We start from the raw sequence: 15,755 nt of genomic DNA on the forward strand, positions 1-15,755 counted from the left end.
AACGAAGCCTCCGATGCCCACCGAGCGCAACCGAACAAACGTGGTCGACGGCCCTCTGCCCTAATGATACGCTATCGTGTAACCGAGCCGTCCTCCGTCCAACATCGCCGCTGATAGCGACGGGCGAATCAAACGAACCAACGCAAAGGGAACGCAACGCAAGAAAGGGCGTCCCGTCTTTCCCATACCAAAAAAAAAACCCGCGCCGAACGCAACAGCGCGGCCAAGCATTAATCATCCGGAACCGCGCAGTGGGCGGGAGGGAGGAAAAACCGCACCTCAGCGACGGGGGAGGGAAGGAGCCCGGGAAAATCAATACCGAACCGGCGAGAGTGCAGCGGCGTGGCCGGAACGAATTGAGAGCGGGCGCACAACGGAGCAGCCAGATATATGCCGATCGACGCCGATCGCCTCCAGGATGAGCACGAACTCGCCGGGAACGCCGAAGAAGTGTCGGCTGATACTGCAACAATGTCTCGCGATACAGCTGACCAAGCCGGGCAACCCGCCGGAGGACTTCTGGATGTACGACAGCGGCTACACGATCTTCCAGGTGAGTGTGAGCCCCACCCATCGGGGGGGAGAGGGGGAGGGAAAATTATGTGCAACTATACTTTGCAATGATTTGTGTGATTACCCGCTGATCCCCCCCTACCCCCCTCCCGCTGGTGCTCCATTTAATCCCGATGCAATTTGGGTGACCGCAGGCCGAACGATCGGCGTATTAATAAAACTATAAGCGTGTTTTGATAGGCCCTTGTTTTTTCACGACTCCATGAGTTTTCATGCAGTTTGTGGAGTGGGTGGAATTGTTTGATTCAAAATTGGCCAAACGTATATTGAGTCGTAAATGCATTATTTTTCGCAACTTTAAAGCTTTTAACATATTTCAACCAAAACTCGAAAGAGAATATTATGGCAAAAATTGCGTTTTTCTTTTCATTTACATCCAATGCAATTAGTCTTAATGAAAGGAGACGTTCTCGATAGGGTTTGATGAAGAGATGGTTTAATTTTCTACTCTTGAAAAGGTAAAATTAAAAACAGCTTCTCTTTATCAAAGTTGTACAAGTCTGACTTATTTGCTCAAAGCTTTTTGATTATTTACCACCGCTTAAACCATACACCCAAAGCTACGGTTCGACGCGACCGCACACCTATTTATCATTTTCACTTGAAGTTAAAAATATATACTTTGACTGACTTTTCTTATCCGATATCCGGAATGTTTTTGGCTGTTTTCTATCGGAAGGGTGATTCTTTGACATAAACTGTGGTTTATGATTATTTGGTAGAACTCTACAAAATTTGTCAGAAGATATAAGGAATTAGTAGAAATTTTTCTCAATAATATTTATGTCCTTTCATATCGAAACCCTTGAAATTGCTTTAAAATTAGGAAAACAAACATCCTCTTTCATTTTTATTACGATCATTTATATTACGTGTGATGGGTTTTTCTTATAGCCAAAATAAGAGAAGTTCTGAAGGCAGTCAAACAAACATGTACAAAACTCACAACCACATCTCAGTAGCTAATCAGCACTTTCACTTCTTGATGAAACACATTACTCAGCGATGGAAAATAAACAAGTTTTTCCTAAGCCCGTCACTCCCCGTCCTGCAGCGATCCTGCTTATCGAGAATGCAAATCGGCAGACACATCCTGCCTTTACATTTGCAGCGAAAGTGATCCCTCGATGCACGGAAACGTATGACAGAATAAATTATGTAATCCGGTTCGCCATTAATGCGATAATCGAAGCTTGTCGCTGTCTATTCTTTGCTCCCATTATTATGAAGAAGCAAAACGATACATCCGGATGCTCGATTGCGTTTGCCTTTCCTTCGACAAGGTTTTTATTTTAACATCCGTTCATTAAACAAGAGCTTTGAGGCTTTTCACGCTTCCCCTTTTCCCGGTTAGCGCACTGGTTCATTGTTATCGATCGCGAAACGAATCCGCCGATCTTCGCTTCCCGCGTTTGCGGTGCCAATGACAATAAATTAAACGGAAACAGTAGCAGTACGTACGTCTGTGTCTACAGTACCACACATTCCGAATATTTCCCGGGCAAAGCTCCGACTGGTCGCCCGGCAACTTGCCCTGGAGGAAATTGGATGTAAAAACTCCACGAACCGATCGGTGCTTTGATCCGTATTGAAGTTATCACTATTTACACACTTTAACATGCATCTTAATGCCCACAACATTACACTTTCTGCCACTTTCCTCGTTCACTTTCCAAGGCCAGATAAAATAAAAACAGTCCGAGCCGGGAAGTGTGTGTTTTGCTTTTTCTAATTGGATCATATGCTCGGCAAGGCAACCTTGCCGCCCCAATACCAGTTTTCCCACACCAGACACAGCCAACGCGAGCGGTGCACAGGAAGGAAAGGAAATATGTGCAAAAAGTTATCCCTTTTTACCACTACCGTTTGAAGAAAAAATAGATAAAGGGAATATATCTGTTCAAGGCGATTTCTTAAGAGTATTTTTCCGGTTTCCCGTTTACTCTTTACTACTATACGATGCAGTCTTTTGATCATGATCGGTGAAAAACTTTTCTATTTCTTTAGTAGTCTTTGCAGAATATTTTTTATTTTAATAATCAAAATAATAGTTTGCTTAGTTGATTAAAACTTCTTTAAATTAAATTAATATCAGCGCTTTGTTCAATTAAAACAAGAAACATGAGCAATTGACCCTTCGGGGGGTTGGGTTTCCTCGCAATCGGGTTTCCTTTCCCGTGCTGCCGGATCAGCTCATCGGCAAACAAACAATTATCCAGCTAAACACCACATCAATCGTTAGACGGAACACACACAAACACACACACACACGCGGAGCCTGCAAAAACAGGCGCAATCCCCAGCCGGCCCAACCCCCAAACCGGTCTGCAGGTCATTATTTTCACTCGCGCAACGTGAAATTATCTCACATGCAGGACGCGGGCGGAAACAAATCTCACTTTTTGTTTTTTGTTCCTCGGGCTCAGTCCTCTTCCCCATTTTTTTCTTCTTTCACGTTCGCTTTTCCTCCGCACGGCAATATGCAATTAAGGGCTGCGCTACTCCTCGGACTCTCCTCGGTGTTGCGCCGCATCGGTGGCTTTAGAATCAACGCCATCCTGCTGTTTGCCAACGGCAGGATTGCCCTCCATTCTGCCTTTTTTCCATCGCTTTAGAACAATCGCGCTTTTAATTTACCAACCCATTAATTATCCCGCCGTGAAGAAATTGGCACCTCTGCGCGCATTGGTACCCCTTCTTCTTCCCAACTCCTCAACCCGAAACTTTCTCAACCGCAAACCTCCACACCAAACGGTTTCGCGATATAGGGTGCGATGTCACGGCCATTTTTGTCGCCTGTCGACAACAATCTGCGGGGCGAATAATTTAAACCGATCGCTAAATAACTGTCCATTACATTGATCCCGCTCAGGCGTTGCATCCGTTGGTTGTGATTGACACTGGTGCAATAGCGTTTCGTTTGTTACCATTAATTCCTTCTTCCGTGGCAATCTTTTATATGCGCTTTATTTGCTCTAATTTGATTAATTGCGCTCCACGGCGTCGGAGTAGTTTGCGGACGCGGGAACCACGATCTGTCGTTGGAGGTGGCGAACGGTTGGAGGTGGAGACCAATCTTCCATCCATTGGACCACCCTTTTCCCTTTTCTGCATGCCAATTTTATCGGTGTTCAAATTAATCCGTCTGATGCCCATGATGCAATTAACTGTTTGACTAATGGTGGAGCATGATGCGGAAACGAACGAATATTAACGACAATTAAAACATAATAGGTCTTTTCATGGAAACCTATTGGTAGAAAAGCTTTTTTTACCGATTTTTTGTTATCTTCTTGTAAATTTTATCGGAGATTTTTGTAAAATCTTGTGAACATACACGTTTTTTTCGTTATTACACACTTTAATTTTAACCCTCTAACTATTGTAAGGGGCAAGATAGACCACAGATTGTTCAGTCAAGTGCCTCTTCCTGTTTATTAAATATACAATTTGTATAAAATAAATATGCATTATTAATATCATCGCGGGGGTCCGCGACAGCCGAGCGGTAGCGCCGGTTAGAAAATCGGCCCATGAGCGCCGGGGTTCACCACCTCGACGGCGTGGGTTCGAATCCCAACCGTGACCGGACCCTCCCCTGTACGAGAGGACTGACTATCCACGTACAACAGGGAAAAAAGTCTCGTAAGCCCTTAACGGGCAGGCATGACCAAGAGGTCGTTACGCCAAGAAGAAGAAGAATATCATCGCTAGAAAAAGTATCAATTTAATGCTCCTGTAAAAAGCAATAATAAGAAAAATGATTGTTATGGGCCTAAAAAACTATAAACTAAATAATAAAACAAGCAAAACGATTGGTTCCATAAAAAAACGTACACTAATATTCCAATTGATATTGCTGATTGCTTGTTCCAAATTAAATATGCCAACAAAAATTGGTTTATTTGAAAACCAAACCGTCCCGGAAGGAAACGCTTTATAATAAATAAATAAGAGAATAGCATGAACTGTTTTTAAAAACAGTTTTATGGGAATCGTTTATGTTCGCTAATGTTACCAAAACAATTTAATACCCCATCATTCCCCGAGGACTCATCTTGTACTGCAAGTGTAGCACAATTATGTTCCGAAAAACAACATAAGACGAAAAAGGGCACGCATGTTTGTCCGAGTAAACACGCTGGAATCAAATAAAACTCTCGTGACATCACCTGGGGATTGTTGAAACAACTATTTCAACAAGTTCTGCGCAAACAGGGCAAACAAGAACTGCGTTCCACGGAAGTAGGAAATGAGCTAATCTTAGGACTGGCTTGCGGTATTTTCGTTTTGTTTTTGTTCGTCGTTTTCAATAGGGCCAATTTTTTGTTTTGGCATCGGGATGGAGTCACCCTCAGCCGGGGACCGCAAAACGGAAGACGTGCGACCCGATCTCAGCTGTGAACGACCCGGCAGAATAAACACAAACATCTGCGAGACGAAATTTGCCAGCTTGAAACCACTCGAAAATCGCTCGGGAAAACAAGGGGGAAATAAATTCGCGCACCCCACAATCCCGAACCGGGGAAACCTTTTCCCTCGCTCCGATTCCGATCGGGTTGAGTGTCGAATGCACACAAACAAGCCGTCTCGAGAGGAACGTAAACAATATGAACGCGTCCCACATAGTTTCCGGTTCCGAGAGAGCCCGTTTGTCTTGCTTACGGTCAAAAGGTTTGACCACGAAAACAGGGCCAGCGGGATAGGTTCGTTGTCCAAATAGCTGCCAAATGACGGAGAGCGGGTGCAAAATTTATTGATTTTTAGTACAGTGCATCCCTGGCAGTTTACGGAAGTGTCTTCCGGCAACCACACGCACACGAGCACGTTTTACAAATCGCTGTCCGTTGTCGGCTACAACTTACCGCCGGCTGGCTTACCGGCGAGCCAAGAATAACTTCACCGAACGTACGACTGGCCGTTGTTCATTCACTTTTTTGCTGTAATCCGATTTCCAACCCAAGGATATCTTACTCCCTCGGATATACTTTCTGGCAAGGATATTGTTCCGACGAAAAGATGTTCTTACCGCTCTACCGCCCAATCACAACCTTCTTTGCTGCCTTTCGCCGTCCACCGAACCAGTCTGGGATGCGAAGTCCCTGACGAATTCTGGCATTTGCCCCGTTTCCGTTTGCCAATTCTGCACACGCTGGAAAGCAGAGGGAACCCTCCGGTTTAAGGGGGATGAAGTTTCGCGTGCTCGTTTAACGAACGCACGCTGATTTGTCGTGTGAACGACGACGAGGGAACGATGAAATTGGAATGTATCCTTCCCGTCCGTGAGTCGCAATCGCGGCCGTCCGATGCGAAATGGTACATTCTCTTTAATGTTGGAAGAAATTAAATGCGTTCGAGTCCGCGCAAAGGGACAGGAGTAATCATGGTGGCGATGATGGCGATGATGATGATTCTTGTGGTGGAGGTGGGTAAAGGATGTCTTGTAGTTGTGATGAATTGCTTTTAACATTGGCGCTGACAGGTGGCAAATTCTCATTCAGGAGACTTCCCCTATGTCCTAAATGAATTCTACGTGAAATAATCTCATAAATTATGTTAATGCTACTACATTATATGTCTTTATGATATTAACATTAACAAAATTTGTTACTTTTGGTTCATTTCAATCGATTATATTTTGTATCTCTACCCCGCAGCGCGAAACTTGTTGCTTACAGAAGAGTAAAAAACCGAATACGAAACCAGACCTAATTAAACCAACTGTCATATGCATAAATTTTAAATATTTAAATGAGCATCACTTCTAGCGCGTATTTCTATTGGTGTTGTGGGAATTGTTAAACTAACCCCACTAGTCTGGTAGTTCCATTTCAATTTTGCTTCATACCCCAAAACCAAACGGTAGAACTCTAGTCTGACTTGCTTTGCTTAGTCGCAAAAAAGGGCGCAATGATTAATTCCATTCGCAGACATTGTGCAACGCGCCCGCCATTAACACTCGGGGAAATAGAGGCAGATGCTGTAGAGTGATGTTCCCTTTTGGGCACCACACAAACCGAAACGGCGGTGGCCTCCAATATGTTGACGTTTTCATTTATCTCCCATCCCAATTGATGGGTGGCTGGTTTGGTGGTTTTCCATACTAGCGACATCGGAACCGGAACGCATCACCAGCATCACCCGACCTGGGAACTTGGTGCTGAAAAGAGGCGCCTAGCCGAATCGCTATCGAGTTTCGACAGTCTATGCCCGTTTGCGTTGGTTTTCTATTTTTGGTTATTTATTTAACTTTGAATCCCAGCGTAGAGTTGGTTCGGGCAAGTTTTGGCTCGAAACCGTGACTTTAAGGTTATGTTTCGGGACGTGCTCCAACGGTGCGAAGAACATGTTAGACAGTAGAGACAAATCCGGGGAATCGAATGTTGTATGTTTTAAGTCGATATTTAAGACCAAAATGTAATTTACAACTAATCCCTTAAATAAAACACACTTAAAAAATATGGTCTATTGATGCGAAAGACGGAAATAAGCTGTTCTATACGAGGTGCCCTACCGTTATAAGGCGCGCTGACGGAAGGCACACAAACCCACTACCTTTTGCCATCCGTGCGACGAATTTTCATGGTCGGGACAGACTAAAACCAACCGTACCGGATAGGGAATTTCGAGCCACAGCAGTGGCTTTGAATTATGAATTCAAATCACACCCCATTCTAGCGTTACATCATCGTCATCATTGTCCGCTATCGTCTCCGGGCTGCTCCTCCCAGCGTTCGTACGACTTTAAGAAGTCTCGACCGCAGACGGCAACGCATTTTTGGAATGTTTCACTCCCGGCCAGGGCGACGGGACGACGGAACGCCACGCAACATCGCGCGTGTGGAAGCATTTCCTATTCGGTCGACCTTTTAAGGCCGCACGTGCGCCCGGAGTGCGACCGTTGAGGGCTGGGCCGAGCAATAGTTTGAATGTCTTAATGTCTGCTTTTCATCACGCTGGACTATTACGATATCTACACGATAGAACCGAAGGAAATCATGCCACTTGAAGCTTACGGAAGTGGCTTGGTTTCACAGAACAACTTCATTTGATCAGAGATATTTTCATTTCAATCATTTTAATCGTTTATCGTTGTAATTTATGAGTCCAGATTTAGATACATTTCGTTTATTTTATTTTTTTACATTTTGATTCCTAATGTTTCGCTTTCTCTTTGCAGAATTTTCTATCAGCTAACCTCCAGTGCTGGTGGAACGCACCGCTGGCGGCGGCAACAAAGGTCCTCAAGTATCTTGGCCACATTTCCCCCGGCATGCTGCTGATAACGGCCGAACCCTGCGCCCTGGAAATCATCCGCAGCGCCTACGCCCGAAGCGTCCTCAAACCACCGGCCACGTATCTGATCAACTCCGTCGGTAGGTTCCTCCCAGCATACAAAAGAAAAGCACCGTGCCTGTTTTATTTTCATTCGAAACGAACGGATTTTCCGCCGCCACGATAATAATAATCCCCGTTTTGCGATTTGCGGTTTGCGCTTCAAGAGGAGCGAGCACAAAGTTGCACACAAATGAAAAGGAAAACAAAATTACATACACTTCCCCAATAAGGAAGAGGTGATCGGGTTTTTTGGGGGAAATTTATTGCATGTCTGATTGCATGACGATCCAAAACAAAAAAAATACTGCAAACCGTTTATGGTACGTGAGATTTGTTCGGGCAGTATGGGAACGGGGTTTTCCTGTTCACTAGAGACGTTACGGACAAGTGGTGCGGCCACCATTGACGACGATGATGGTGATGATGATCATGACGATGATGATGGCCATACGGTGGTCCAGTCGTGTCGTAGCAGTGTGGCATTTTTACGAGCCACGCCACAATCGCCTTTTATGCGTTTATAAATCCAAAATTGTGCGGCGGTGTCGTAAAAGCTAGCATTAGCATACATTTCCGAATCCCTCCCCGGGTTTGCTGCCCGGGCTGTGGCTGCTTTGGGATCCGATCCGGGGTTGTTCTTTTGGCCTTTTTTTTCTTATTTCTCACCCTACCCTTGAACTGAGCGATTTCTTTTCCATAAACATTATTTGATAATAAGATATGAACTTTAAAATACACTCTTCACGGTTCTGCCGAGATTGGAAAGGACTTAAAACCAAAAAGCCCCACACCCGGCGGGGGTGACATCATTCGGTTTCTAGGCTAAGTCTTGTATTGCTATCGGGCAGGTGTTACAAGGCCCATAACAAGCCCTTGTTAGCGGTGATTTCTAATTTATAGACTCGTGCCTCATATAGGCACGGATCAACTCAGTATATTATTCAAATTGAATGACAGTTCAGCATAAGGATGTCCACGCATCGGGTTTGCCATAGATCAATGACATTATTTAAGGCAAATGCGACCTTAAAGCGCATCCAGACATACTTGGTTTTATGTCATAAAAGTTTCTTATTTCGTGGGAAAAATTATTATTGATTTAAAATATGCTTCCTTTTCCATGCACCATTTCCAAATAGAATCGGAAATTACATTTGCGACATTCCACGAGGGAAGACGTATTTGTTCTTTTATGGAAAGATAAGGAAAAAAGTATTGGAAGTGCCAGAAGAAAATTTCACAAAAAATCCAATAACTCACTGCATTCATGTTAATTAAAATGTGTTGTGTAAATTCTGATGTATCAGAAATTGAGAAAAATGTTACCCGCTAGTTATGTAATGTAAACAACATAACTATAAGAAGAAGTAAACACATAGTTTTCCTTCAGATTTGTCTTCCTGATTACCGTAATACTTTTTCATTTATCATGTCTTCGATTGCGTTCGAAGCGCTTCTATAATCAACTCAAAAGCGGACCACTCTCAAAAACAACACAGTAGTTGTGTGATATTTGTTAAACTGTTGTCAATCGGCCGTAAAACCAACGGCCCGGAAAGCGATCCCGATGGCTTTCGGATGGAAAACGGATTCGGCCCGCAATGACAACTTTCCATTTCCACAGCCAGCGTGTAATAAAATTAACCATCCAAAAACAAAACAAAAAACGGTCGACCATAATCTTGTCACCAATTCACGTGCCCCGCGGGTTAACACGGGTTAAAACAAAACCCCTGCACCGGGCCGGGCAGAAAGGGAAGAAAATAAAGCCCTTTGGCACCTTACACCGAAACCGCCGCGGGAACGTGATAGATTACAACGAAGGTTACAAGCATCATCGGACAGCGCACGGAAGGAACTGACACCTGACTTCTAATAGGCGACATTCCCATCGAACACGCACGCCACGGTAACCGGGTGAGGGCTGGAGAGCCAGTGGCAAAGCAAACAAAACCCCGGCAGGAATCGATGGAATCGGAGGCGTGCAGACGAGCCCCGGCAAAACGGAATGTCACGCATATCAGACTCCCGGCGAGTCGACGGTTCGGGGACGGTATCGTCGAGGGTTCGATCACGAGACGTTACACGAACTGTTTTATAGCTACCGAGCTCTGCTGCTGCTGCTGCTGCTGGCGTTGCCGTGACCCTACGGAGAAATTTCCCTTTCACGGTGCACGAATTGACGGATGCAGATTGACGCCTTTCGCTACTGTCACTCTCGGTTGAACTGGTGCTGCTCTTGCTCCTGCCAGGCCAAGTCAACCTAAGCCAGCCAAATTAAGCTGTCGCCAGGTCAGCTGGGCCACCTGGGCAGCCCTTCATCGCTTTGATTGTGTGGCCGTGTGAAGCGGGCGTATAAAATTAAAGCAAATATACCACTCGTTTACGTCCGCAACGGAACGTGAAATCACGGCGCGCGAATGCAACCCCAACTACTACTACTACCCCCCGGGGGTCAACTGAAGGAACCAGAAACCAGAGCCCTCTCAACAACCTTATCTAACAACCGTATCCCCGAATCCGAGAGGGGTCGGGAGATCGGAATCGAAAACCAGCTCCCTCTATTTCTCGTCTGGCAGGCCACGGAAACAAACCATACTCCAGATGTCGCTCGGAATCGTTTTTCCACTTGGCCGTGCCCGGGAGTGTGTGGGCAACCGGTTTAGTTAAAGGGTAATCGTCTTCGGTTACATCGAAACCCAACAGGAAGGGACCGCGTGTCTGCAAATCGACTTCTGATGTAGCTGAAAATTCAAATTAGCCACTCCGGTGGTGTAATCAGCGCTGTTGTTGTCCGGGTGTCTAGGTGTAGTAGGTTCGCTTCCTCGTTTCTCGAAATTGGATAATTAGATTCCAGTCGACTCCGGTCGGTACGGTACGCCACCATCCGCTAGACGAGATCACGACCTTGTTGAGCTGAGACGTTTTTCTTAGGAGGAAGGTGTGAAGTTCCTTATGGGAGGAACAGCAGAGACATTGAGGGCTTTTGAGGCTCTGCAAAGAATGAGAAAAAAAGGATCTTGAGTAGCATCGACAGTTCGTAACACAACCAATTCAATTAATCCAATGCCTCACCTGAAAGTGCAAGTTCCGTGTTCGCATCTAAAGTCCTAACCAGCTACCGGGCGATTCGGTAATAGGACCCTCCAACAATCCGTAGTGTTCTGTCCGAAATACTGCTGAGGTAACTAACCCGAGGAAACGAAAACAAAATCCCACACGGTACAGAAAATTGACAAATTTGTTTATGACTGGCTGGCTGGTGGCTACCGAAAACACGGCCTAATGAAGTTGTTACAGGAATGATGGATGCGGTGCTGATCTTGTCTTCTTTCTATTACGACTTTTACCTTGTCCCGGGTCCAGCACCGATGATGAATGGGTCTGCGGAAGGAAGAAACCTCACGAACGGACTGTGACTCTAAAATTCGAAAGCTAACCATTCCAATTCTGTTCCCCGTTCCAAGTGTCCAATTGTCATCTCGGTTTTGGGGCACCTGCGTGGATTTGTTCCTACCGAAAACAAGTTTTGTCCCTCCGTCTCAGGAGTGGAGACACACGGGGGGTTTGTCATTAAACGTCGCTGACTAGAGCTGTTCATGTTGGTCATAAAGACGCTATTGCTAGGTAGGGTGTCTCGGTTTTCTTCTCTACTGTGTGGACTACTCGGAACAATAATTGCGCTCCTACTATGAGTCACCGGACCCAACGTGAGGTCATACGACATGGCAGGACTTTCTTTGCCCACCCGTGAAAGTTGTACGCCACTTTCCCGTTAAGTAGCTAATAAAGTGGACCTGTAACGTTGGAATTGTTTGATTGGTTTTTTTTATTATCCAGAGGTGGTGATCTGGCGGTTATGTTAAACCACAACCAAACAATCAAAAGCAGATCTAATCGGTCCAATTTACACCGACTTTAACAGTCCTTAGATGGCTGTGAGATATTTAAAAACATAAAATACGCATACTTTGATTGAAATAATTGAGCAATGTTCAAAATCAATTTTTAATGTTCTTTTTTAAAACTTTTTTCTTCTAGTTAATTTAACATAATTTTCCCAACAAACTGAACTCAGTTACACTGTAGCCCAAAGATGTACCCAAACTGGCTTCGAATCTATTTTAATATTTGTCTTCTCTACCAAATGTTCAGGTGACATCGACGATTGTATCGTAACACCGATCGTACAGACACAGTTCACACCACTCACGGAAGCACTCTGCGATGTGATCATGGAACTGACGTCCCAAGGCCAGTCCGCCACCATCGAGAACATACGAAATCGATTGCGTTCGAGGTAAGGACGGGAAGCACCTACACAATACTGTTGATCTTACGATCACCGATTTACCCCCCTTATGGAGTTCTCATATGCCAATTCACTATTGATTTCATGTAAACAGGTTCACCCACATGCAGCAACCGTCGGTGGAAGTCATCTACGATACGCTGGTGCAGCTGATGCAGGAAATCAAAATCTACCAAACGTCCAAAGGGTACTTCATCGTCACGCCAGAGTAAGTGATTCCCGTGACCGATTAGATCGATCCTTTCTCATTCGACCATCCACCATCCCGTCTATCCTGCAGAAAACGACGCAACAAAACCAACACCTTGGAATACGGTGGGTTCCCGGGGGGTGTCGACCTGGACAGCCAAGCGCCCACGAAGGAATCGAAGACGCTGCTCATGAGCAGCCACGAGGCGCTTAGCAGTCTGTACGGCGAAATCTCGACCGAACGGGCCGGCGACCAGACGCACCAGTGCATCCAGACCAACCTGGCCGACGTCATCTGCGGCGGCAATCCGAACGACAAGATACTCTACCCGCGGTCGGTCAGCAAGCAGCGCAGCTCGTCCTTTCCGAGCAACGGTGGCAAGACGCTCGAACGGCGCCACAGTTTACGCTTCTTCGGATCCTCCAAACGGCTGCAGCGGTCCGCGTCGACGCGCAGTCTATCGAAGAACTACGCCCAAACGATCGCGAAGGATGGCACCGCCGTGCCGGCCGGTACGCTCAACGGCGCTCCACCAAGTCCCGAGAGTACCCCCCCGTCCGCCCTCGATGCCAGTAAGGACACGGTTGGATTCGGCAACGAACTCGATTTTAAATCTGCTTTCCCTTTGGTCCCCCGTAGAGAAACAAACATCGTCGCAGTCGCTGCTGTCCCGAATCTTCCGACGTAGCACGCGGTCCAAGAGTAAGACGAAGCAGATCGAAACCTACTCGGCCCAGTTTCCGCCCCCGGAGTGGTTCAACTCGAAGACCACGCACCTGCACAGTGTTGGCACACAGACGACGGACTATTTGGTACGGTTTAGATTTTTAACTGGAAGTTGAAAGCAAAAAACGTAAAATTAAGAGCAAATTTAACGCGAGGTCACGATGCCTCATGATGAATTACTTTACTGATCTAATCTAGTTAACTTCCCCTTGTCTCATTCCCGTCACAGGACTTTCCAATCAAGTCACGCCTGCTGAACTCCACCTTCTACGACAGCTCGGACGTGAGCCAGCGGTCACTTTCCCTGCCCCGGCGCCGACATCACCGGCGCAACCTCTCCAGTGAGTCGACCTTCTTCATATCGTCGCGCGACTGCTCTCCAGTGCGGCGCGGGAAAAGTCCCGCGTCCTACTACTGCGGCAGTCTGCCCCGCTCGATCCACTCGACGCCGGCCAGCTCCGGCTACTACAAGGTGTCCCGGGGCAAGCAGTTGTCCTCGGCTGACAAGCTGCACAGCAGCAGCGACAGCCAGGCAACATCGGCGGTCGCATCGGCGGGAAAGCTGGATCACAGCAAAACCACCACTACTAGTCGGCAGCAGCAACATGCGGGCAGTGGCCCGTCCAGTATCGACAGTGGGAAGATGACGTACGTCACCAGCGGCCCGTCGAGCTTCGACAGCGAGAAACTCTCGTCCACCCGAACCAGCACCCATTCCAGTCTCGAATCGCACGTGTCCTCCTCCACCATTACCACCGCCATCCAGCAGCAGCAGAACCAGAGTAACAACCAGTCGTCCGGTTCGTCCGGCCAAAGCAACAGCTCCAGTATGTTCTTCACCAACGACACCGGCAAGTCGGGCAGCTCGACCAATGCGAGCCCCAGCCGCGGATCGCTCAATGGAAGCGCTCGGCCCGTGTCGTCCAACGGCACCCCGCCAACGCCCGGCACGGTTACCACCGTCATGACGGCGGTAGCTTCGACCACGAAGGCCAATAACAGTGCCTACAAGTGCTTCGAGACAACCTTCGGGTACTCACGTACCAACACCGACGGTACGAAGCCTCCGATGGTCGCAGGACGGCCGGTAGCGACGTCTCCGTTGGGTGCCGGTGTGGGTCTACACATTACCAAACCGATCGACCACCTAACAGCACTCAGCGAGTCGTTGTTGCAGTTCCGTCTGAACGGGGAAGCGCAAACCCAGGCTGGAGCAACCTCGACGGGATCGTCCGCCGTCACAACTCCGGCGACGATACACACGATCCCGATTCAGCAACACGGTTCCCTCGACAACGGGTGTGGCCAACAGCTGCCGGAGCTAAACAAGTACAACAAGAACAGCACGATGAACAACAGCAAGGTGATGCAGGGAACGGGAGCCAATCCAGTGCAACCGGCGGCAAACTTTTTCTACAAGAACGTCCTGAAGAACATCCAGCATGACAGCAAGAACATTTGTGGCGACCTGGCGGTGGAGAAGACGACCCCACGTTGCTACGACGATGTGCCCGGCGGTGGCGTTGGTGGCCGCAACGGGTTGAGGCGTTCGAACTCGGAGATCAAAAAGCTTAACTCACAGCAACAACCCACCCTTGGGAAGCACCCATGCGCGGGTGGCGGGGATGACCTGCTGATGACGACCGGTGGGGGTGCCAAGTGTGGCCAGACGCTGACACAACCGCAGCTCAATGGGTTGATCGTGATGAAGAAGAGCCTGTCGGTGTCGAGCGAACCGAACCTGCTGGCGAACGGAGACAAGAACAATGCACAGATTAAGATCCTGGTCAAGGAGAATGGCGCCGGTGAGGGCGAACCGCTCGGCAACGGGGACAAACCGAAAGGAGGCCCCCACACGCAGACCGACTTTGACGAGCTGGACCGACGGTACAGCTACCAGAGCCGGGACGAGCCGACGGTACTGGAAGAGATGTACGCCTTTCCGAGCCTGTCGGATTTGAGCTTCAACTTCACGTCGCTGGCGGCGCAGAAGATCCTGCAGGGGGACGCCAGTCTGAACAGCATTGATACGCTGGTCGAGCTGAACATTAACCAGGAGAAGCAGCAGACACTGATGCGCCTCAAGAACGATGCCCGGATGTTGGCGCAGGCCGGTGTTGGCCCGCAGTCGATGGTCGGTGGTGACGCTCCCGATGGCGGTAAGGTGATGACCGACTTCGGGATGGTCTAGTATCCGAACTCCCCTTCCCGAATGCTTTATAACGTACACGTTACACACGTAAACTTACCACAAACACACGTAAAAACCCACGTACACTCACATTTAAAAGTGCCAATACTTAGGAGCTTATTTAGTAGCAAACGACGCACAGAGTCCTCGGGTGTCCTCGAGTTGGGATTAGGTCACAAATGTCATCCCAAACCGGCCAACGAAACCCACAACCAGTAAGCATACCGAGGCGCCCGGGAGAACCGACGCGTTTATGTAATCGAACACACAAGTTTTAGAGGAGGGCAATATTTAGAGGATTTTTAACCCCCGTTGTACAGAAAGCAAACGAAAAAGACGTCTCAAAAGGTAGGAACGAAAAAGGAGAAGAAGAAAATGCGAACCGAAACCATGTATAAGCGAGTAATAAAGACAATTTATTATAC

At 47.5% G+C, this 15,755-nt stretch overlaps 1 protein-coding gene across 1 annotated transcript; it reads left to right on the plus strand.

Annotated features, from left to right (window-relative positions):
- Window positions 1-418: 418 nt before the first annotated feature.
- Window positions 419-15,753, plus strand: LOC131262683 (uncharacterized). The gene is made up of 7 exons (XM_058264738.1): window positions 419-553; window positions 7,754-7,949; window positions 12,067-12,211; window positions 12,318-12,431; window positions 12,504-12,985; window positions 13,053-13,225; window positions 13,369-15,753. The coding sequence occupies exons 1-7, from the start codon at window positions 419-421 to the stop codon at window positions 15,328-15,330; spliced, it is 3,207 nt and encodes a 1,068-aa protein (XP_058120721.1). The 3' UTR covers window positions 15,331-15,753.
- The last annotated feature ends 2 nt before the right edge of the window (window positions 15,754-15,755 follow it).

The sequence above is a fragment of the Anopheles coustani genome, chromosome 2, assembly GCF_943734705.1.
Source record: "Anopheles coustani chromosome 2, idAnoCousDA_361_x.2, whole genome shotgun sequence".
NCBI classification, from domain to species: domain Eukaryota; kingdom Metazoa; phylum Arthropoda; class Insecta; order Diptera; family Culicidae; genus Anopheles; species Anopheles coustani.

Excerpts from the sequence above, each read along its gene's own strand:
- LOC131262683 (XM_058264738.1), top strand. The coding sequence starts at position 419 with ATGAGCACGAACTCGCCGGGAACGCCGAAGAAGTGTCGGCTGATACTG. Across the intron at positions 12,212-12,317 it reads CGAAATCGATTGCGTTCGAG|GTTCACCCACATGCAGCAAC; the intron begins GTAAGGACGGGA and ends TCATGTAAACAG. Across the intron at positions 12,986-13,052 it reads CCCGTCCGCCCTCGATGCCA|AGAAACAAACATCGTCGCAG; the intron begins GTAAGGACACGG and ends GGTCCCCCGTAG.